The sequence below is a fragment of the Neodiprion pinetum genome, chromosome 4, assembly GCF_021155775.2.
Source record: "Neodiprion pinetum isolate iyNeoPine1 chromosome 4, iyNeoPine1.2, whole genome shotgun sequence".
Classification (NCBI taxonomy): Eukaryota; Metazoa; Arthropoda; class Insecta; order Hymenoptera; family Diprionidae; genus Neodiprion; species Neodiprion pinetum.
The window spans coordinates 21,985,907-22,010,506 of NC_060235.2; the positions used below are offsets into that span (position 1 = coordinate 21,985,907).

At 38.5% G+C, this 24,600-nt stretch overlaps 2 protein-coding genes across 6 annotated transcripts in view; both read right to left on the bottom strand.

The window, feature by feature from the left end:
- Positions 1 to 1,150: 1,150 nt before the first annotated feature.
- Positions 1,151 to 5,934, bottom strand: LOC124215796 (carboxylic ester hydrolase-like). Its single transcript, XM_046619524.2, has 7 exons — positions 5,585 to 5,934; positions 4,597 to 4,732; positions 3,013 to 3,358; positions 2,447 to 2,809; positions 2,116 to 2,276; positions 1,722 to 2,044; positions 1,151 to 1,634 (listed from the first exon to the last, which is right to left on the bottom strand). The coding sequence occupies exons 1-7, from the start codon at positions 5,851 to 5,853 to the stop codon at positions 1,466 to 1,468; spliced, it is 1,767 nt and encodes a 588-aa protein (XP_046475480.1). The 5' UTR covers positions 5,854 to 5,934; the 3' UTR covers positions 1,151 to 1,465.
- A 7,896-nt stretch (positions 5,935 to 13,830) lies between these two features.
- The window catches only part of foxo (forkhead box, sub-group O), a 131,290-nt gene continuing 120,520 nt past the window's right edge, over positions 13,831 to 24,600 (bottom strand). For all 5 annotated transcript variants that reach the window (XM_046619529.2, XM_046619528.2, XM_046619530.2 and 2 more), the window contains exon 9: positions 13,831 to 19,755. The gene's annotated coding sequence lies outside the window, so the exon portion shown is untranslated. The remainder of the gene's footprint in view (positions 19,756 to 24,600) is intronic.

Here is a 24,600-nt window from a genome sequence, read left to right on the forward strand (position 1 = left end):
AGCCAAAAAATGAGAACCAGTGTTTTCGACATATTTCAGCAGGTGCTTTTTCCTTCATATTTTCTCTCCCGTTGATTTCTCCCGTATAAAAACACATCAAAAACATTACGTAAGGATTCATATAATCACAGGTTTTGTTATTCGGCTGTAATTTCTGATGTGTTGATCGCAGCGCATTGGGACTGCGCCCAATCGATTCCTCTCGCAAAATTACGTCGGAATAGTGCATGAAAGAATTTATTCCGGCATTTTCAAAATCGCCAAATTTTTCGCCAAAAATACAAAGGGGTTAGCCTTGCTTTTTTTTGAGCAAAAAACTTTTTATCTCCGATTCGATTTGTAGGACCCTTTTCTGACCAATTGGATCCCCAAGAACCCAGAAAACGCAGCGAAAAGAGCGTCGGATCATCGGGAGAGAAAATATAAAGGAAAAAGCACCTGCTGAAATATGTCGAAAACACTGGTTCTCATTTTTTGGCTGTAACTTCTGATGCGTTGATCGCACCGCATTGGGACTGCGCCGAATCGATTCCTCTCGCAAAATTACGTCGGAATAGTGCATGAAAGAATTCATTCCGGCACTTTTCAAAATCGCCAAATTTTTCGCCAAAAATACAAAGGGGTTATAGCCTTGCTTTTTTTTCGAGCGAAAAACTCTTAGTCTCCGATTCGATTTGTATGCCCCTTTCCTGATCGAACGGACCCCCAGGAACTCAGAAAACGCAGCGAAAATAGCGTCGGATCAACGGGAGACAAAATATGAAGGAAAAAGCACCTGCTGAAATATGTTGAAAACACTGGTTCTCATTTTTTGGCTGTAACTCCTGATGCGTTGATCGCAGCGCATTGGGACAGCGAGAGAAATCGAGTGTTATACGGCAAAGTTTCCGACTGACTCGCTGTGCACTGCCGGCACTCACTGATGGAAATCCGCTGGGCATCAGTCTTGCAGATTTTCGCACAGAGAGCGCGCTGTAAGTTTGACTAATCGTTTCATTATTTTTATATTCTAAATACGTTTCAGCTTTTTTTCAGATCACATCCAAAAATTTTAAAAACACGTAATACTGACATGGTAATCCTTTTTTTCAGACACGAATTCAAATACCTTGAATAAAATCGATGCTCACTATAACTGAAAACGACCAAGCCATACTTTCAATGCCACAAATAAACATCCCAGGGCACAGGTTGATATTACTCAATGGAACACTGACAATGATACCGAACGCTGTATGTATGACATGTGGGTGATGGATCAATAAAAAATCTACTGCCAATACGCATTATGCGATAATATTATCATTATCAGGTATTGAAACCAAGTTCTGTACATTGCGTTCTAAGATAGGCATCAAATATTTATTCCTACATCACTTTCACTTTCTCCGACGGGCAAGTCACAAAAAACTATTTTAAAACAGAGAGTACGAATTCTGATTGGGAAGCGCAGTTCAAACTAAATCTACTTTTTAGCAGCAAAGAAACTTTCCCAAAACTGCATTCGCTCTTCGTGAAAACCACTTTTAACCTGAATTCCAGGATCGCTGTCATTACCGATCTGAAGATATTTTTCGTCTGATGAGAATGGTTCCCAAATCGCGTTGTCATTGAGAGCTGCAGTATTCGGCAACCTGAAAATGTGTTATATCGTCAAATATTGTCGATACACAAGCGGTTGTGACGTGATGTCTTCTATCTATTCATAGCCTGATACTCACCCATTGATAGCAAACGATGTCCATAGCTCCATCATAGCGTCGGTCACTTTCATGTCAGTCTCACTAAATTCATAGCCTGGTGGCGCAAACATTTCCCTTGGTCCAGGAAGGAGGTAAATCAGCTCGTCTCCGTGCGCCGCGCCCCAATTCTCCGTGTTACCATCACTAAACTTGTAGCTATAGCTGAAAGTGCCTCGGTAGTCAAAAGTGCAAAGGTATGCGGGACTCTTGTAAGCAGAATTGTTTGCATGTTGTTTGACCTCGTTGTAAATATGGTAGGTGAACTCGTAATCGGTTATGATGTCAGTCAAATTGTGCAGTAGCTGAAAGCAACATCAATCACACCATAATTGATGGAACTTGAACTTCTGTCGTCAGTTGTTCCAGTTCTCACCAATTTTCTGTCGGCAGTTAGATCGTTCAAGTAACGAGACTTTAAAGCAGCAGTTTGGGCATCGACATCGGCTGACCAAACGTCGTGTCTCAAGAAGCTGATTAGGTGAGAGTCAATGTTGTCTAAAACTTGCTGGAACAAGTCTGGCCTATCATAGTACACTGAAATCAAGAACAAGTACAAGTTTCAGAAAAAATCATTCACCAAGAAAAAATGACTACCGATAAAGTTTCTTCAAATATTCAGAGCCTGGTATGTTACTTGACATCAGTGTGCGATATAGACACCTATAAGAATATTCGTTACTTCACGTTGATCTACCCATACTTGCCTGCAGTTACAAGAATTCCTTCTTCCTTAGTTACAAGGGCCACCCACGGCAAATCATGCTGTTCTCCATTGGCAATGATATTCGCTGGAGTATCCGTAAAAAGTGCACCTTCTACGTCAGGTTCGACTACAGGATACCAAACAGTAGACCTGGCCGTCCCCATTCCTTTCAACACCATGTCTGTTTCGTACAAGTATGACCCATTGAAAGTCCTCAGACAGTTAACAAGGGTGGTTGACGTGTTGGTTGGACAACCAAGGTATTCGCCCAACTTCGTGGCTCGCCTGGCGGCCACCGAATACGGTTCAGGAAAAGAGGGTGGAAGTTCCGGTATACTGTGTGTCATGTATTGGTGAAAGAGTCCTGAAAAAAGTGTGTAGTTATTTGTCAAGTTGAAATGCCAAGTATTTAACATGTATTTAGTGGACACTAATTCAATGCCATTATTGATCTCTCTTACAATTAAAAGCATTAGCTTCGCTTATTAAGTCGGGTACATTTACCACCGAACGATGATCACTAAATACCATAGGTGTATTTCAATTCGACTAAGCAACTCTGCTCACCTTTTGTTAAAGGAGATAAGGTTAAAAGGCGAACGCTGGCAGCGCCTGAACTTCCACCAAAGATAGTTACTTGATTTGGATCACCACCGAAATACTTGATATTTCGTTGGGTCCATCTCAAAGCCTCAGCTATATCTTTTAGTAAATTATTTCCAGGCGATACTTCGTCGCCGGTACTCAAAAATCCGAGTATTCCGAAACGATAGTTCGGAACTACGAGAACCACGTCCTTATTAAGAAGAAATTCTGGACTCCATCGGTCAGGAGTGCTCGTTCCAAACCTGAATTGTCCACCATAGATGAAGACCATCACTGGCAGTAACGTAGCATTTTGGCTACTAGGAAGCTATACGGTAGAAATGGTGAAAAAGGAATTATTTGCTTTCTCATTTGAGAATTCATTAATGTAAGCCGACCGTAGACCGTGATTCTGAATAAGCACCGTGCACCCATCTTATTCAATTTTTCATGTTATAAAGTAAGAAATGATAGCAAATCAAATATGTGCACCGACAATAAACTATAAACTATGCATCATAAAGCGAGAACAGTTGTTTTTTGCACTTCATTTACTGATTTCTTCTATACGTGTATCGCAATGTTGCAGGCTGACAGCATAAACATGCATTTCTGAACCCACGTCCAAACTTGAGTATATTGCGCGCAAAAATGCTCTAGTCTGTACGCAGCCTAAGGAGCTAGGAACAGCGAGGAGAAACCAAGATCGATGGACGAAAACTTCATGACTTCGATATTTGGTAATGTTCTACAACAGTTTGATTCATTGTGTGTAAAAAAGAAGATGATATCAGAGGTTTGAACTCCGTAGAAAATTTTCCAATGTGATGTAAATTTTCTGTTTCTCGAGCGTTGTCCGAACCAAAATATTTCGAGTACGATAAAGAACTGCAGGTATGGTTGAACAAATTCAAATGGTTAAGTATCTGTTTATTTCTCGAAATCAACCTTCGCGATGTAATCACAGAGATTTCTTATCCAATCTAAAGCACTAAAAATATGCTGTATTTTGTACCCAGCTGTGTGACAATTAGTATATTGCGTTGCTAGTGCGGAAAGTGGGCGATTTCTAATGAATAAGCATGCGCTGTAATCACACGAATCAGATATCGCCACTGATGTATATGAAATCGCCCATCCGCGCGTCCGACACACGCTATAATCTTCAAACATCTGTGAGCGAAAGTTTGTTTGTGAAGCAATGAAGATGCCACTGACATAAAACAAGTCAACCAACAAGAGGGTGATGTTCGAATGAAAACAAAGCAGAACAATAAAATCAATTCCACATTGCCTGAATATGTTTGGCAGTACTCTTAGCAGTACTCGAATCCTATGTAAAATGAACAGAGCTAAATTTGTTCGCTGTTGGATCAGACGATAGCCTAAACTGGTGTTTCGGTACTGAAATCAAGTGAATTTCAAAATGTCTGTACTTTCAATTGAAAATCCTTGAATCTCTTGGTACGGCTAGTACATTTTTCGAGATAAAAAATTTGAAACGATGATGGTAAAACTATAACTTCCTCCATCTATCAAAATATATTCAATACGATTGCGATATACCTTCGGCGTATAGACATTAAGATAGAGGCAGTCCTCATCCCCCATGAGCTTATTCTCGTTCTGAATACATGCGTTAGGCATGCGGCCGGTATCTAGAGTCCCGTTCCAAGGACCCGCTGGTACAGCTTGTTTAAACCTGAATTGGAATAATAGGGAAAATTAATTTTTCCGTATTTTTGTGACGATTAAACTCCCAATGATAGGTGATTTTTCAGTCAACATGAGGCTAGATAGTTCTGCCAATTCTTCGTCGTAGATTTTGAACATGTTATTCTCTGGAATACATTCAATTATGTATTTCAGTGCCACGAGTTGTGATCGATGCAGATCAACCCAAAGAAAATCCGTCGAGAGCTGATATTACCGATGTTTTAGCGGACTCTCAAAGCAATCGAGATGTGTAAAAGCAAAGTACGTAAATGTGGGCAAAACAATGTGGTTTCAGTACGTGTATGCGGATCCTTGATTGTTTATTTGTTCAGACAATATCTTCTTACTAAGAGAAAAAAATCATATCAATAAAGTGAGGACTTTTTACCCTCCCGAGCTCATACCATGCATTTTGAACAAGAAAGAAATGCACGGTATGAGCTCGGGAGGGTAAGAAGTCCCCACTGCATTATCAACTCGTGTTGATGTATATTAACTGCTTGTATCTTTGCATGATATGAACCAAAGTTTGCCCAATCAATTACATTATCATCATAAGTACCGGTATCAGTTTACTATGGATACCGTATATTACTACTGTAAGTAGTAGCGTAGCTCCTAACGTGCGAGACTTCGGAAGGGGAGGACTTGAGTTCAAATTCCCAGCTTGTCGATGAGGTCCTAAGCGATAGCTCGCAGAAATTGCAACGCAGGTAACGTCGTTCAGGCTCCGAATCGGCGAGTTGAGGTTTGAACTCAGTCCGGGTGTCCGGGCAACGTTTTCTGCACCACCTATGCAGCGATAGATGAATTGTAACTCTGAATTATTCCTACAAACCTAAGATCTCCAATCGGTGGCTCGGCAAACGGAACTCCAATGAAGGCAGAGAATCTTCTGCCAAGGTGTGTGGCCATATTTATACCTCTGAGTCTTCCTTGAGGTATCGTCGTTTCCGGACGCATCCAATCCTCGCCAGCGGGAATGTCCCCATTTTTAATTGGAATAACACCAAAGATTGTCAGGAAAGCGATTAGCAAAAGAGCCACCAGCAGACACGCGGCTGCTATATAACAGCACGAGCGCGAGCCAATTTTACATACAAACATGATTATTGTCTGTCACGAAGTGATGCTCGCCAAAGAGACCAGCCTGAGTTATTTTATCTTGCGAGAAGAAAAGATGTCCTGTCATAATCAAAGACAATATAGATTAGTAACAACGCTTTGAATTTAATTCGCAACCTAATCTCAATATATAACGCGGACGGGAATTAAATCCACCTTGTCAAGTGGTCCAATAAAATTAAGTGTATACACAAATTTTATCATGTATATTTTGTCATTAAGCAGTTTGATGAGATTGGATTAACATGTGAGATAACAGAATAATAAGCCGAGTAGCGCCGGTTCGAAGGCTATTTTTTATGCGTGTAAAGTAATAAAAAGCCGCCCCCATGTAAGTGCACACATAGAACAATCAAGTATTTGAATCCCATAATTATTTACTCAAGATATATGATAATCAAAGGTACAAATGATTGCTAAAAACAAGAGAATTTTACAATAACACCAACAGATTGTATAATTCTAGCGTAGTCGTAAAATCATGTGAACCTTCTCGCTTTGAAGGCTGTAAAGTCTTGAATTACTTCGTCAAGATCTGGTTCATGAAAAATATCATTTTCAATCGATGCACTTTCCAGTCCGTCTAAGCGTCCTTGACTCATTGACGACTGCAAATACTTTTGTTTATTAGTTTTAAGTTGGAAAAACTTGTATTACTTTGAATTGACATATATTATTATCATCGATGAACTAAAAAACTCAGATAAAAACGTTAAATCACATTCATTTTCGTTCAGAATTTTCTCAGTAAAAATCGTTAGTTTTTGCATTTGAGCTCGACAATTAATATGATATCACGGGTTTATGGGTTGTTTTGGTACATCGATAATAAAATGATGCTCGTATTAAAAATAACTAGCTTTAAAACCTGCCCGCAAGATTTCTGCTACGTGATGCTACAAATCACGTTTACACATGTATGTAAGTATAACGTATTGTGATTTCATGACAATAAATTTTGTCAAAAAATACCACAGAATAATCAGCTCAGTGCTTACAGATTTGAAATACGACGCACGGCAATTTTAGCTCTGATTGAACGACGTTATTGTCATAGGTATATTCCTATTTATACTATGCCAACTACTCACCAATTGCAATTTGTTGATCCTGGTCGTTCGGTTTTTTTCGGATTCAAAATGTTATCTGAAGCACGTATATTGGTTTAATAGTGCAAAACATGACGTTTTCAATAATCAAACTTGTAAACTTGAAAATTAGTTCGGAAGGTCAAAAGTCATCAGGTCAAGGACCTGGAGAGCCAGAACTATGAAAGATTAGTCCTGAAAATCAATAGTCACCAGGTCAAGGACCTGCACAGCCAAAACTACGGACCGCTTGTCCTGGAAGTCGATTTTCACCATCTGGCGGACCTGGAGTGCAGAAACTACGGAGCGCTTTTTCTGGAAGTCGAGTTTCACCAGGTAGCGGACCTGAAATGTAGGAACCACGGAGCGCTTGTCCTGGAAGTCGAGTCTCACCAGGTAGTGAACCTTGAGCGCAGAAACTACGGAGCACTTGTTCTGGAAGTCGAGTTTCACCAGGTGGCGGACCTGAAACGTAGAAACTGTGGAGCGCTTATCCTGGGAGTCAAGTTTCACCAGGTAGCGTACCCGGAGTGTAGGAACCACGGAGCGCTTGTCCTGGAAGTCGAGTTTCACCAGGTAGTGGACGTTGAGCTCAGAAACTACGGAGCGTTTGTCCTGGAATTCGAGTTGCACCAGGAAGCGGACTCGGAGCGTAGGATCAGGAGGTAGAGAAACCGGTACTCGAAATCTGCGGAGCGCGATTCTCATACGTCCGCTCTACTGCGCGGTTGTTTCCGGACTGAGGAATTCGGCTAGCTGATTTTCGTCGTTATAGATCGATGACGTCAAAGGAAAAAAATTTTGGGTGACGTCACTTTGTGAACATTCGAACATTCGACATCCAAAATTTGGTTTCGAACTTTAATACTATGTATGTATATGCATAATGATGTATGATGTATGGTGATATGATGTATGATGTATGATGATTATTTACCTTGCTTGCCGATTCCAGACTCAAGCGGCTAGGCCCTTCGATGGTCAGCCCTTGACTAAAGATATATTCTTCAGGGGGTCAGCTAATAACGCTACCGTTCTGCGACAGTTGGAAGATAAAAATTTTTGCTCGTATCTCTCAGATGTGTGTTCAAATACACTCGGAAGTTTTAAGAAGCTTCGTTCTTTCTCTTTCTATCAAAAAAAAAAAAAAAAATCGCCGACAATCACCTTTTCAGATCTTTAAATCAGGACACTGCGTTAAATTACGCTACTCTCGCAAAATTACGTCGGAATAGTGCATCAATCAATTGATTTCAGCACTTTCCAAAAACGCTGAAATCTTTACCCAAAATGCAAAGGGTTTAGACAAACCGTTATTGGCTAAAAAACTTTTGATCTCAGATTTCATTTGTACGATTAATTTCTGACTAATTGGACCTTTAGAAACTCAGAAAACGCACAAAAAAGAGCGTGGGATCAATAGCGTAGAAATTAAGAAGGAAACATCAGCAGTAGAAAAATGACGAAGGAAATCTCTCGTTTGTTGGCTTCAACTCTCGATCCGTTTCTCGCATTGAAGTGGGACTGTGCCTAATCGATTTCTCTTGCAAAATTACGTTTATACAACTGTCCCTCAAAATCATCTTAATAACGACTGAAAAATTTAAAGTGGTTAACCTTCTTCTATTCCGGAGAGAAAATCGTGTCGTCTCAGAACTGATAATAAAGGTCCCGCTCGAGACTTATAGAACCTCAAGGATTGCAAAAGAGGTCTGTGGAGCATCGTAGGACTAACTCCTTAAACGACATGGAATAAATACGGAAATATTGATGTAGGTATTATATACCTTATATCCTGCAGAGATACAACGCACTTGTACAGAGGCCGAAACTCAACCGGCGAGTACAAACTACAATAGTAACATCTGGATATCTTATACGACAGTGTTTATATTCTGATCAATGCAATGTATATTGTTTTATTTGGTTCTTATACAGTCATCAGATTTCTCATGTCATGTTGGTTCATAAAATTGTTCTTTTTTTTTTCTGTCTTGAACCCCAATACTATTGGAAACACATTTCTCCTCTGTCAATCCTTAGAATCAAGAGAAATCTGTCATCTTCCACCACCGAAAAATTCGCGTCGCCTTCAATTCTTTATAGAGGGCCGTGGCAAACACTTTCATCATCATATCTCTGTTATTCATTGGACCTCTAACACGGAATAAGTTTGTCAAAATAATTTTCAAAAACAATTTCACTGAGTCATAATTTCAACGATAGATAATTCGCAACATATTCAGTATAGCTAGGTACCATTTTAGTGGATGAAACTAAATAAATCACAGCCATGAACGAATGTTGCTATCGTATCACGAATAAATAATTAACAAATTCCACGTAGCTCCAAATTTATGGCAAAACTTTGTCAATGTTATCGTAATTTCTTTGAGATTATTTTTCAAAAAATAATCTACTTAGAAACTGATTTGCTCAGAGATCGTATCGGCGCATGGTCACACTCTGACTCAATGGAATAGCGTATAATTCTCTCATTTGAACTGAATTTACTGTCATTATTTTTACCGAGAAAAATTTAAAGTACTTCTGTTTGGTGTAGGATATTTCACACAAGCGCGTGCCAATATATTAAAAATGTATGCCATCCAATTAAAAATGCATACTTACCGAATCTAAATACAGACGAATATATACCGATATCACATGTTACCCGGGGCGGATTCATTGCAAGAGCGCGACGTGCATTTTGACGGCACGAACGCAGATCAGTGGTCGGGGCACGTGATTTGCAGTAAAAATACTCCCCTTTACACCTATCGACGGCCTTATTACAAAAGCGGACCCTATTGTTGGGTATGAAAATTCAAAAAGACCGATTTAGGCATCTCCAATAAGATACAATAGTTGTTACACTCTTGTAGAAAAATTACGTACAGCTTAGGTATGGACTACTTGATATAAATGTAATAAGACCGATTGATATTTGTATTGATAAAAAATTTGCAACAAATTTAAAACATCGATAAAATCCTTATTACACTAATCAAGACGTGATAATTTTCACGGGGATAACTGAAACGTGCTATTTTTCAGGGTGAAAGCCGAAACAGCTTACTTTTTCGTAAGAAGTGTGGAAATAAAGGATGACGGTACCAATCCCCAAAAAGAAATTCAGATACAAATGCATTCGCAGATTCCGAATTCTAAATAAAAAGAGTCAGAAAAATATGTCGCACGTAGCTCCGCTCCAGCTGTTGGAAAGCGAATAACTGCGCCGCGCGCAATGCTTGCCGCTCGGTCGAAGGGAGATGTCGAGCTGCGCCCGGCAAATGTGCAGAATACGACCCGTGTGTAGAGGATTGCCGTTACCTGCAGCGTCAGGCGCGGATTCGAATGCCCAACGGCTTTCGGCCTAATAAAATGGGCGCAAAAATGAATAAACGGTAAGGGAAAAATCACAAGTCTTGTATTTTCTCAATGTATGAATATAGAATTAAAATGATAAGATAATGCTACCGGTTACGCATCTGTATACCACTGTGTGAAGTATCCTTTGCCAGGCTCTCTAAATATATCGTATTTCTTTTCGATACGATTGACTGGGAATGATTAATCCTCAGCGTTAACCCATATTCAGCCTTTCGATGAAGATGTACTAGTAACTGATAGATAATATTTTGCAGTTGAGCTTAAAAAACTTGCAAGTTTCTTATCCATGATGCAGTAATATCATTTGTCCATGTTTGTGATTTGCTCAGTTTCTATCACTCTCGTGGCACTTCGATATGGTAAACGTGCACTGTATTATCCATTGTTTTCGTGATGCTCAATACGGCAAAGTATGAGTCGGTTGCCGACATCCATTTACTTGTTAGAGGGCGCTCCTAAGTCGAGAATGTGCTCCTCTCTGGCACAATATTCTGAACGACAAAAAACGATTTTCGGTCACCATTAAATTGGCTTTCAAGTTTTTAAGCGTAAGTAGCGTTTAAAGTACCGCGCGTAGTATAATTAGTCATAAGCAGCGCTAATAATATTTTTGGAGACGTAACATCACTGAAAATAAACATAATAATAATAGTCCTCAGAACCCTGTGATCTTATAGTTTCCGCCATCTGCACATTTCTTTGATTCCGAGAATGTTACTGTTTTATCTTCACTGTTATCATAAACACTATCAAGGTTCACAGCCTGTCAAGATGTTCGGATTCTTCTTCATTTTCACGTAAAATACTAAATAACACCTTTCGAATCTATAATAGCCTTGTCAACGAGAGAAATAAATTTACGAGGAAATTGTACCGAAATCGATAACAAATGTATACATCGTTCATTCAACTTGTGAATCGTAATTAACACCGCTTCAAAATACTTCATAGATGTTATACATACAGATCAAAATCTACTCACCGCCTTCCATATTTACAAACTGTGAATGCAATCCTTTTGTTCATAAGATACTTTAAATTTATCCCTTGAATTTTAATGAGCAACATGGCGAAGTGCAATCAGCTGATTGTTTTCGGTACGTAATGGCAATGCAGATATGAAGATATAGAAACTGAGAGTATAAGCTATCTAGGCCGCTATTTTAGTACACGCTGAACTGATCTCGACAAAAAATATGATACAGATCTGCTTTCATCAACAAATACGGCCCTGTTGAAGTCCCGCATGCATTTTGCTGCCGGAAAGTGTGCTCGGATAGTCGTTAATACAGAAACGATACCTACGACGATCCAGGAATCAGTTTGGAGCGGACTTTTCTCTCGTAAATTACGGTGTATACAACCCCGTGTATACGCGGTACATTGTTTCAGCAAAGGCGCGTCTAGCTCAGTGTAATATTATAAAAAACAGTCGGCAAGTTCCCGAAGGTGGACAAGACCCAATCCAAAGTTCCCGACAGCGAAGTTGGAGCTCACGGGCGTTGCCGCAGGTCCATGGGGTTAACTCGCGAATGAAAAAACTCAGCGATCTTTTCTTTTCAACGGTATATACGTATACGGACCGGGCGAGAAAGCGGCGGTGAGAATTTAATTAAGAATTTCCATGAGCCGACGGCGCCGCGTTGCACTGGCACACACGTCAGCGCCGCGGCGAACCAGCAGAAGCCCTAATTAAATTGGAAGAAATCCCCCCCCCCCCCCCCCCCCCCCGCCCATCGCCAGGGAAGCCCTTTTCGCGTGTATTGAGAAGTTCTCATGAGAAAGAAATTTGCATTTTAAGTACGACGGAGCGCGGTCGCGTCCCCAACTTTGTCACAAGGGGTCAGCCGGTGCAATCCGAATGTGCGTATAAACTTGCTCGCCTCTTTTTTCTTAAATCACAGTTATTTCCCTGGACTACGGGAGGAAATAATGAGCACGCGTATCTGATACAAACGTCAAACAATCACGCAGTTTCCCCGCGCATCCTGCAGAATATCAGATCCTGGGAAACTGCATAACTGCGCTCCTCCATCTCTCCCCTCTTCTCACGTAATTCGTGAACAACCGCTCGTTCATCCTCGACACATTAATCAATCGTGTTGCATATTAATTTTGGCTCCTTGTTGTTACACGGAAAGAAATCTTTTCACTTCGTCCGCCGCTTCGCCTCCCCTTGATTCCCGAACTACTGAGCGATTTTCACCCTCCGTGAAACTCTCGAGACTATTTTCCACTTTTGATGTACGTACCTTAAGATACCTACCTTAACCTGATATCGCAAATATCCTTGCACTGCTTCGCATAAAAACGTATAATAACCGGGCTATTTTAACAAGAAGTTCGGTAAAGTCTCGCGCCAATTGGTACAGTATGCGCTCGTCATAGGCGCGCGCACCGCTTAAAAGTTCAACTAAAATCTTAAGCGAACCACGCTTTTCCTACCATAGCTTGATAAGCGCCGCAATTTTTGCCGGAGGCTCGCGGAAGAAGAGGTTCCATCGAATCATGGAAAATCTTGATAAGTCAACCTGCACCCGATCCTTTTTCTCGATGTGCAAATATTGTACGCGTCGTATAACGAGATACGACAGAGATAGAAGGAGAGAGAGAGAGAGAGAGAGAGAGAGAGAGAGAGAGAAAGAGAGAGAGCTGCTTTCTACCCTTGCACTTAGTTCTATTTTAAGGCTGTTCCTTCCTGTCCGATTCAACCTCGGAAGCCCGACCCTTCCAGAGCCCTGCGAACCTCCCCGTCGAGCGCGGAAGATGCTAGGATGCGCCATTCTTCTCGTCGACATTGACTAATGATTCGCACGCAGGGAAAGATATTTCGAAACTGCATCTATCTACTGCCTTTTTTCCTCCCACTCCTTTTTTTCCTCTTCCTCCGTCGTAATAATTTCCCTCTCTTCGTAATGTATCTCGGTTAGTACGAATGTACGTAATCCATATGCTATGTGCTATACGATATAATAATCCACGTTCAAGTGTCGCGATATTTGCTCGGTGAACTTCACCACTACAATAAAATAAATCAACTCGAGTACCAAGAATAATGAATTGTGCAAAGAAAAATTCCTTCTTCCTTCATCGCAACAGGAAGAGTCGATTAGTGACGCGCGAAACGTGAAAGGCTCAGTGAAGTAAAATGTATTTTATTTCATATCATTTTTTTTTCTTGTGCTATTCAGCTGAAACAGAAGCGAATAAAACCATAGGTATGTACGCACACATATATCTATGTATGAGTGTACATATATATATATTGTATATATTTTATATTCCATGTTAAAAATTGTGCTTAACATTTAATGTGTACATGGTTTTAATATTCTTCGCTATGTTCGCCTTTCGTGTGCTGTCAGCTTACTGGTGATTCATTTTTTCTTTTCTCAACTCTCTTATCAACAGTATATTGTGTGACGTATGCACTGTGTTTATCTTCATTCGTCACATGCAGAATAATGTAATAATGATATACGTAATATAGGTACATGTATTTTTTTCACATCAACTTTGTTGAATTTTAGCTAATCTTTCACTAAGCCGTATTACATGTATATACTTATTTATTCATATATTCATATGTTCAACACTGCGTGAAATTCAAAGATGCGGCCGTCTCGAATTTTCACCCAGATTCCAAGAATCGATCATCTTCAACTTGCCTGAGATTACTTCGGGCCCTAGCCGTTGCAGATGGAGATAAAGTATAAAAAACAAGATAACAATAAACTAACTGAACAAGGCCAAAGGAAATTAAAAAGTACGCGACTAAATATGGAATGTAATTCGCGTCAATGCAGCGAGCGTACGTCAGAATACGTATATGTAATATAATTTAATTACATTCGGATCGTTTATAATTATATGTTTGGAAACGTACGCCTGTTCTATTTAATTTTATCTTTCCCTCTTCCCCCGGTAACTACGTTGTGTGTAAAAACTCAACGATTACTTTTTCTCATTATAACATGATGTATTAATAACATACTTATCCAAATTACGCGCGTACGCATTCTTGTTCACGTGTAACTGTATTACTATGACTACCGACAAGTTATTCCTGCTTCGAATTTCTAGCTACGAGGTATTTGGTAGTTTTTTTGTTTATAATAATTTTCAATACTTTTAAAAATATTCTTACACAGTATTGCGATTTTTTTGTCTCTCTAATTTGTATATTTTTTTTTTCTCAACTTCTTCGACTAGTTTACTAGAATCAATTTCAATGCGTGCAGTCTAAGGCCACACGTATTGTTATACGCGTGCTAATTCAGGTGTGTGAAAAACATATCTATATTTATATTTGTACAACTGAAATTGCATATGATTTGTCCAACTACGATGGAAAAAGATCGTGCAGAAACGGGAAATGAAAGAGCGTTTTGTCTGTAAATTTTTTTCAAACGAACATATTAAACGGCTTCTCACGCGACAATAACAATAATAATAACAATTAACGTCTCGGTTTGGAATAATATCAATACCTACTCTTGTTCGTATTATTTGATAAAATTGATGCATACCATATTTCACATCGTGCATTTTTACGTATTATACAGATACCAAATTTATGTTAACTCGGTAAAACTTACCGAACGTTTGTTTATTCAATCAATTATTTCTAATTCTTTGATTCCTTGAATATCCGTGCTAAAAACTCACCGTCGCTATTAACGCACCGTTACAATAATAACTGTTATCGTTCGCTAAATAGTGCTATATTGGCGTCAGATTAAATTTTTCATAATTTTTTTAATTTTTTTTTTTTTTTTGATTGCCAACTTTCGCGGAGCAAAACAATCCTAGAGCTCAAATTCAACGCTTATCCTACATATTGAACAGGCTGTAACAAAGAACCGGAGCTACCACAAAAGTTAGATAATATATGTATAGTGCACATGCATACATACATGTACACACACACACACACACACGCATATATATATATATATATTAGGGTGGTCCTGATTTAGAATGTTGACGAATTTATTCCGGATCACCCCACCAAATCAACTATAAATAATAGAAAAACAATTCACAATTTTTTTCAAATTTTTATGTCAACTGTAACCCATGCCTGTAAGAGGAAGGATTTCCCAATTTAAAATACACGTGTTTCGGACACGTTCTCAGTATGTATTTTTTTCTGTAAGAGTAATAATGTTCGAAAAAATCCATGAATGTGAGGTTCTAGTGAGCATTAGTGCTACTATCTGAGAAAAAATTCACATCATCATACCAGGTAATATAGACAGTTGCATTTCTTATAAATAAAAAGAAAACGTCAAATTTCTACGGCGTGCAATTCGTCGAAATTGGTCGGTATGGTGAAATGAATTTTTTCTCAGATAGTAGTACTAATACTCACTAAATCTTCGCAATTACAGATTGATTCGAACATCGTCACTCTTACAATAAAATATATGCTGAGAATGTATCTGAAACAAGTGTATTTTAAATGGCGATATCCATCCATTTACAGACACGGGTTAGAATTGATATAAAAATCTGAAAGAATTAGGAAATTGTTTTTGAATTATTTATAGTCGATTTGGGGGGGTAGTCTGAAAAAAAATCATCAACACCCTAAGTAAGGATCACCCTAATATACATGGTATATAATATGTATGTATGTGTTACAGATAACCTTGTGTGTATGTAGTACTTGTACATCAGTTTGTAAAAGGTGTGAGAAAAAAGTATAGAGAAACAAATAGAGATAAAAGTGAAAATTTAAAGTGAGTACATGAATGTTGATGGAGGAAAAGAATTAGCATTATTTTGTTACTCGTTCAATCATCACTACCGTGAATCGTGTTACAGTGTTTCGTTTTCTTACTTTTCTTCGTTTTTAAATTGTTTTTATTAACTGTCAAAAATAACACCTGCACCACACGTTACAATCGTGATCACCACAATTATTTATCATATATAATAATTTTAATTAAGGTATATTATATTATTATGTATATGCATATATGTATATAATGAAAATTATATCGATTTTTTTTTTTTTTTTTGTTTTTTGTAATATTAATCTAATCATAATATTCAATTACGTCTAACATTTCATTATATATTTATGATAATAATAATAGTAGTAGTAGTAGATGTAGTACTAGTAATAGTTGTAATAATAATAATAATAATAATAATAATAATAATAATAATAATAATAATAATAATAATAATAATAATAATAATAATGCGCCTATCACTTTTATCTATATGTATAATGGTATGCCATATTTTATATATGCATATATATGTATATATATGAATATATATATTATATATTCTCCCGTATTGTTCTTTATCATACAGAGCCTTAACTATTCATTTATCTATTAGGCTACTTATTACAGGCTACTTATAATACGTGTGTATATATGTGTTTAGACATGTGTGTAATTCAACTGACTGATGTAAATACATATATATACACACGACAGCTTAGTATATATGAGGTTAGTTTCGGACAACAGAGATCGTTGTATGCATGTACGTACGTGACATCAGGGTGAGATTGGGCATCAAAATCGATACGCCCATTCTAAGAGGTTGCTTGCATTGTTGATTGGGTGAAATAATTTTTGTCTACCTATTGGAATTCTCTTCATTCTATTGTTTTCAATTCTTCACCTCCCTTTTCTTCTTCATCGTCGCCGTTCCACCGTTTCTCAAACACTCTATATGGGTATATGTGTATGCATAACATTGAATATCGCATTAAATGCTGCATTGACGCGAATGCCGCAAAAAATTTTCTATATAATATTTTTACGCTACAGGTATAATCATCATTAAAATTGTCATCATCATCGTCACTCTTCTTCGCATATACTCTGCAATTTTACCAACGTTAAACACATTGATTTCAACGCCAATTATTTCCGGTCTTCCCCCCTCTCGGTTTTTTCTATATCTGTCATCTATCGTCTGCAGGTTCCTAGACTTATATTTTCAACGTGAAAATGTTATTCGTTTATCTTTATTTGGTCTCCGTACGTAATTTTTTTGGTTTCCTGCGTTTTTTTTTCCTTCTTTCTCATGCGCGAGATTCATCAATGCTATGGAAATAAATTGAAGAATAAAAATGAAACTACTACGCAAAACTTGATAACGCGCGGTTTTTAATACCGAGACTTTTTCGATTATTATTATATCATTATAGTTGAAGTATTTTTATCAACTTCCCTAAGTGGTAACAGAACTCTGGGGATTCGATTTTTTCATTTTTCAATAAACAATAACAAGAACTTTTCATGATATAATGTCATACTTCTGAGGGATCGATTGCAATGATTTTTCGAAAGGTTGATCCTGCCGATCTCCACTGATACCTGTCGCGTCGTCAGTATTTATGAACCGTGGGGGGGGATTTGATTAAAACAATGATGAACAAAAAAAAAAAAAAATGTAAAATGCGTAACTAGAGTTAAACCACAGTTTCCCGTAAAAATATATGCAGGGAAGCATGATGAATAACGATAATATAATTGCAAGTATAACGTGTATTAACGTATATGTTTCTATGCATGCGCATATGTATTTACGTATGTATTATATAAAAATGAGCGTCTAAAAGTTAAAATTATTGACTTGATTTGTGTACCCGTACGAATAAATGAACGATCATAAATGAACAAAAAAAAAAACAGAAAACTAAAAATAACGATAATATACATTAGTAATATATTATATATTTTTTATATATACTATATCGAAATCACTTCCTTTTTTCACTACAGTTTACACGATCGCTGAACCTCTCGTAAATTATGGGGCGATTCGATATTCGCACCGTCTCTTATCTTCAAAACATAATATGCAATATAGGTACAATCGCATACATACGTATATATATATATTACATATACATATATATGAGCATGTGCATAATATTTAACATATGGCAGAGTATTTCCTTATAAAATAATTTTCTCCACGATAAATCTTTTTTTCGTCGATGGAAAAAGACAGTTAAACTTACAGCTTCGCATCCGTCCCTAGACCCCCTTCCAAATCGGAATAAGAAGAAAAAAAAAAGTAATAAAAACACTAACGAACGTGTAAACCTATACGTACGCATCAGGTACACATAGGCAGTAGTTACGTATATTATGCTAATTGATATAGGTACATATATATATTATATATATATATATATATATATATATACATATATATATACACATATGTTTAATTTTAAATTTTTCTAACTCTAAATTGTATGTACGTATTGGTAATAATTATATATATTAGGGCGTATGTATAGAATAGTAAACGTATCGTATAAAGTTTTGAAAACCGTTCGTGGTCATCGGTGACAATAAAAATGGGGGGAAGGGAGGCAACAGAAAAAAAAAAAAAAAAAAAAACAATAATATCTCGTTGTACGCTTGTTAATGATATTTTTAGAAATTTATCAGGCCAATGATGTAGCATAAAAATAAAAATACACACGAGCCACGAATGGAACGATAGGTTTTACATGTATACGTACCTCTCACACATTGTACGACGCGTGCATGTGTAATTTATTGTATGCAAAGTGTTTGGGTAATCTCAATAATGCAAACGAATATCTTCATTTGCAAACAATATTCAAACACTTAACGCGGTGATTACGAGAATATCCATGGCTACGGTTTCTTTTCCCGATCATGTTTTTAATCTCTTTTTGATGTATGAAGTATCAACGGATATTGAAGATTGAAGAGAAAAAATTATTTTGGGAATTTGAAATTCCGTCGAGCAGTGGATCCCACGTAGCGTTGAAGAAAATTCACATCGCGTCGCGTTTTTCATTTTATTCCAAGTTTTTCAAATTTAATCCCCCCCCCGTCCCCCCTCCTTCTTTCTACTTACTCAATAACTTAATTCCTTATTTACTTACGTCTACTTTCATTAACATTATTATTTCATTTGTTTAGTTGTTGTTGTTGTTTTTTATCGTTATATTATTTAATTCCACTACCATTTGAGCACCTATAAAAACAGAATCCTAGATTACATTTAACATATAGTTAAATATTTTTCGTCATTGTTGTTGTTGTTGGTTTCTTTTCTCCTCTTTCTCTTCTCTCTTTCATCTTTGCACCAATTGCACTAATTAATCGTACATATAAGATACATATATACACATATATATGTACTCATTTATTTATAGTTGAATGTGTGTAGGCTGGCATCTATTTTTGTCTGTGTTTTAAGCTGATTTATATTTTCTTTTGAAGTACGTATACAGGCGGTTATATCGTTGTCGGGGAAAGAAAAGTTGCAAAAACTGAACAAAAACGGACGATGGGAAAAGAAATTAAAATAACCTACTGTACTTTATCACAAACCAATCCTTCCACGGTCTTATACTGCAGCCCTCCGCGTACATCTGAAACTAAAAAAATAACACCGATTCTTCATTATTGTTATTATTATTATTACCAATTGACGGCTCTATTATAGCAATTATCAGGTAAAATATATTGATGAGTATCAATAAATAAATATCACTTTTTCTCTCAGAATCTTAATAGATTATAAAGGATAGGTATAAATATTTGAAACCGGTCATCGAGTAAGCAGGAATAAATATCACTGATTGCGTGAGGCGGTACAAGATGGCGTCACGCCGAACGATCAGCTGATCGTATGGAGGAAATTGCGCGTGTATAGAGGGACGGAATGATTCTCGGGATGCTATTGGTACCTTATTTTATCGATAGGAGAAAAGGCGGAGTCTAAATGCGGTTTGAAAAGCGATTTTCATAACTAAATACGGGGAGTTCTCTGATTAGCCGCGTGTTTTCCGCCGGCAGATGGCGTCCTCCGATACTTTGGATATCTCCGGCGTTATTATTCGGAGTGAATCGGTCGACGGCCATCAAGGAAGCGATGCAATTAAGACGAAACCTATCGGCCAGCACGAAACGTCGTATTATAGACTGGATCGAGGGAACTATTCCACGGACTGATACGAACTCGAGGTTAAGAGGGAAACTTTTATTTCAACTTAATCTAAATCTTGGATCTCTGCTTAGACGTACGGAAAAATTTTTCTAAAAGTAATCCGCGGCCCACCGACGGACAAACTCTTACCAAACCCCAACCCTATAACCACGTCGACGATCGTAGTTCGACCGACGTTTAGGACCGCTCGTATCAATAAACGACACTTTGATTCGATATGGGGTTTGATTCGGCAAGCTATTTATCGGGGATTGAACAAAAAAACAATACGAAAAAAAGTTGCCCTCGTCTCCGCGGCGCGGGAATACAATCCGCGACTTGTTCATTTGGAATATTAAAAAGTTCCACCGTAGGGGAATTCGCTTGCGTTTGCAGGTTTCTACTTTTTATACGGTTTTTTTTTTTTTTTTACTTTTTTTTTCTTTTTTTATTTTTTACCTCCTCTTTTCGAATTCAGCGCGTTTTGTGTCAGGATAACAGTGCCCTTAATCGCACGATACGAGGGGCGGCAGTGTTTCGAGGTTCGAAACATTGTTTAGCGGAACTTTTAATTCGATTTGCAAATTTATCAGCGATGCAAATGGTTTATCGCACCTCCGGATGAATCTCCTGATTTACGTTCAAACTAAAAATTTCTAGCTTTCGTCATCCCCTCCCATTGCATTTTCGCTTTCCCTGTGAAAACGAAGGAACTAAGGGATTGATTCCCGTTACTTGAAAACGTCACGAGACGTACAATGTACAGTCCAAGGAATAGAAGAGAACGAACGGCGACCGTTTCGCCTCGAATTCGAATGGCTCGATTACGACGCTGCGATTCTTCGTCTATACATGCGTATATACCGAGACGCATTCGAAGTCGAAATGGGGATAGGCAAGAGGCATTCACTGCTGACGGACCGGCATTATGTGACGTCATGCCTCGACGCTGATGTCAATGGCTGATAAACGATGCTGTTAACAGTGAACAGCGACGCTGCTGATTTTCGCTGTTTGCAGGATTATTAGAAATGGTTGTCGGAGGAGAGGAGACGCTGTACAGTTCCTACGAATCTTACCCGCGATTTCCAGGATGATGGGAAATTTCACCCCCCGGTTTCTTTTCAGGGTAGATTGCATGATACGAAGTTCGGTAAAAATGCGAAACTTAGTTGCTTAATTTTTAATTTATAGTTCAAACAATCGACATCGAGCGACATTGTCAAAATCGTTCTCACGTAATATCGTCACTCGGGCGTTCAAGCGCGCAGCGAACAAGAAAAAATAAATAAAAAATCACACGAGTAGCACGTCTGCCTGTGAATTCGGGATGAAAGATCGCCACGTCACGGAAGAACGAACGAGTTCGTTCACGCGTCTGCAAATCTATACACATACACATGTGAGCGAAGAGGCGTTAGCAGCGGGGGGGTACCCGAAGAAAAACGCAGGAAAAGTGGAAGCACCCGACTAATGGATTCAGATTTCGCAATTGGTTTTTCCACTTCTCCCAATTCAGGGCGCCAATTAGCACACGATGCTACAGCTGCAGGCTTTATCTAGGATTTTTATATTCGGCTGCAGGTTTCGATTACGTAGCCGGAAATTTTTTTTTTTTTTTTTTTCAATTCTAACTTCCTTTTGCGTTTTTGTTGATATTTCGACTGAAAAACGATGCATCAATCGAGTCTCAAAATTATGACACGAGTTAGCAGAAAATTTCGAGTTGTGGTTCTTATACGGTCCCCAATTATTTTCATTCTTCACCATAACCGAAAAATACGGTTCCAAGTAGCAAAAAAATGAGACATAAGTTTTGTAACCGTGACCGTTTATTCTTTTCGATTATGGTCACTCGTACTATATTTTCTTTCAATTATCGGGATAATTTCACGTTAGCGAAACAATAAAAATATTTTTGAGGACCTTATTCGATAGAAAAAAGACGTAGTGACCCAAACAGATTTAAGATTACGATAACCAGGAAATTTTACCATCGAAAATTATAATCAGATTAAATACAGTTACTTGCAGCATATTTTCATATAATTCGCACAACATTCAAACCGTCATTGTAACAATAACAATTTCATTGTAATTCGCAACCGATCTTAGGAAATAAAATTTCTCCCACTCTCTGAGCACCGAGGATTATATTTGAAACGGATGTCACTAATGCTCGAACGCTTTGAACCGTTGAAAATACACGATACACCATGGATTTTTCTATCAGCGAGCTGCACCGCGAAGGGGTCGAGGGTTGCTAGGCAGATGACGGGGGCGGCTGCAGCCCCCGCAGTTTCTTTCCTTTCCTATTCTTATCTCATCTCGCCTCACGGTACGGATGCAGTGGCGTATCCTAAGACGGAGTGCCCGGAGCCACGCGCAAGTGGAAAACGTTCGGGATAAAATTTATAATAAGAATTCTGCCGTCACGGAATTTCGCTTTCCGCAATTCTGCAGTACCTAAGCGTACGCACACAAGTGTCGGCCCGTAAACAGAGGGAGAGGAGAAGGAGTTTGGCGGGCATATTTACGAGGTTCGGAACCGCGATTCGCGGTACAAGCGTGTCGCTGCAGAGCTGCAAAGTTCGCGTGTGGTCGAGTCGGGCGCCGCCGAGTAGCTAAATCTTAAAAATAGATTTTCCGCCCCCTCTCTCCACCTCATACTTCCTCCGTTCACCTTCCCCAACGCTTGACGCTCCCCCGGCGTTTCTCTCCGCAGCTTTTCTCAATTTTTCAATCGCGTCTTCTATCCTCCTTTCACGGTTTTACCTCGATCTTTTTTCCGGACTGATGATCGAATCATACAGCAAATCGGACGCGAATGTAAACAAACAAAGAACAATAAAGAATTATAAAAACAAAGTTTATTTGCAATGTCGATTACGAGGTTTTGAATTTTAAGAACAGATACATCATATTCGCATGGTTCGTCGCTGCAGCCACGTATCTGTATAGATCATCCGCAAATATGTAACGATACGATACGATAGATGGAGGGAAAATTCTTCTCTCGCATCGATACATCAGAGTTCAGAATCGCGTTAGCGGAAATTCCCCACCGATTGAATTACGCTACGTTACGTTACGGTTACGTTGTTACGCGTTTGTTACCCGCGACTGGGCAACTCCTCTCTAGATCGGCACCGAAGTCCCCGCCGTCCGGAAATTTATAGCAGGACGTACCGTACCTTTCGGTGCAAGTGTAACGCGGTTAATTTCTGAAAAATTGACACTACCGTAAATTATTGCCGACCCTCTATTTCCCCTCCGTTATAACTCGATTCCTATATTTTTCCCCCGGTGTACACGGATTGGTCTGCAAGTAATTCAAACTGCACAGAAACCCCCGAAAACTCTCCGCCTCTTTTTCCGCGGAATAAAGAAAGGAACCAAAACGAAGTATGAATATTCGCAAATGAATAATGGCCAAAGGTAAAAACTGTTGAAAAAAATAAACAACGGGAATTCGTTTAATGGTCGGTTTCATTATATCGCACGTTATACTTATGCATATACATTAATACGAGTTCAACATTGTTGATTAGTTTCTCGTGGCTGTGATAAAAGAGCGATGAACTAACGATTCTTGAATTTATGTGTAGTACGATTGGCATGAAGTTTCATTTCAAATATTTTTATATCAAGGGAAGCTATTCCAGTTCACTAAAAGTTATGAGGTTGCTTCTTGACTCCCACTTGTCGCTTGGTCAGTTGAAGTAATGCGGAGTCGCACCGAATCAGTTGAAGTAATCCGCGATCTTTGCATTTCACCTGAAAGTCACTAGATCCCCACAAAATGTAATGCCCGAAACTGGAATACCAAAGTCTTTTGAAGTCAGGCGATGCAGAAGTCATTCGAACTTCACTTGTCACTTGGTCAGTACCAGGTCAACTGAATGCCATGTTACACATACAGTGCATCCAATACAGTCCTCAGAACTGGAATGACAGTCTTTTGCAGCCAGGCAAAGTGAGGCGTAGTCAATCTAGTTCACTTGAAGACATAATGTCAATTGAACGCCACTTGTCACTTGGTCAGCTGCAGTTCAACTAAGAGTCTTTGTTTCATGTCGATTAAATGGTCCCTTGGGCTACCTAAAAATTAGGTGAATCATATTCAAGTCACCACGACGAATACACCTGAAGTCACGCGAAGCAGTTCATGACTAACTTGTGCGAGGTCTCTTAAAGTTGCAGGAAGTTGCTGTATCAGTCCTTTCAATTGATAGACTCGCCTGATGTGCGCTTTGCTCGAGAACGGTCAATCATTGGGAAGGGTGCAAGATGC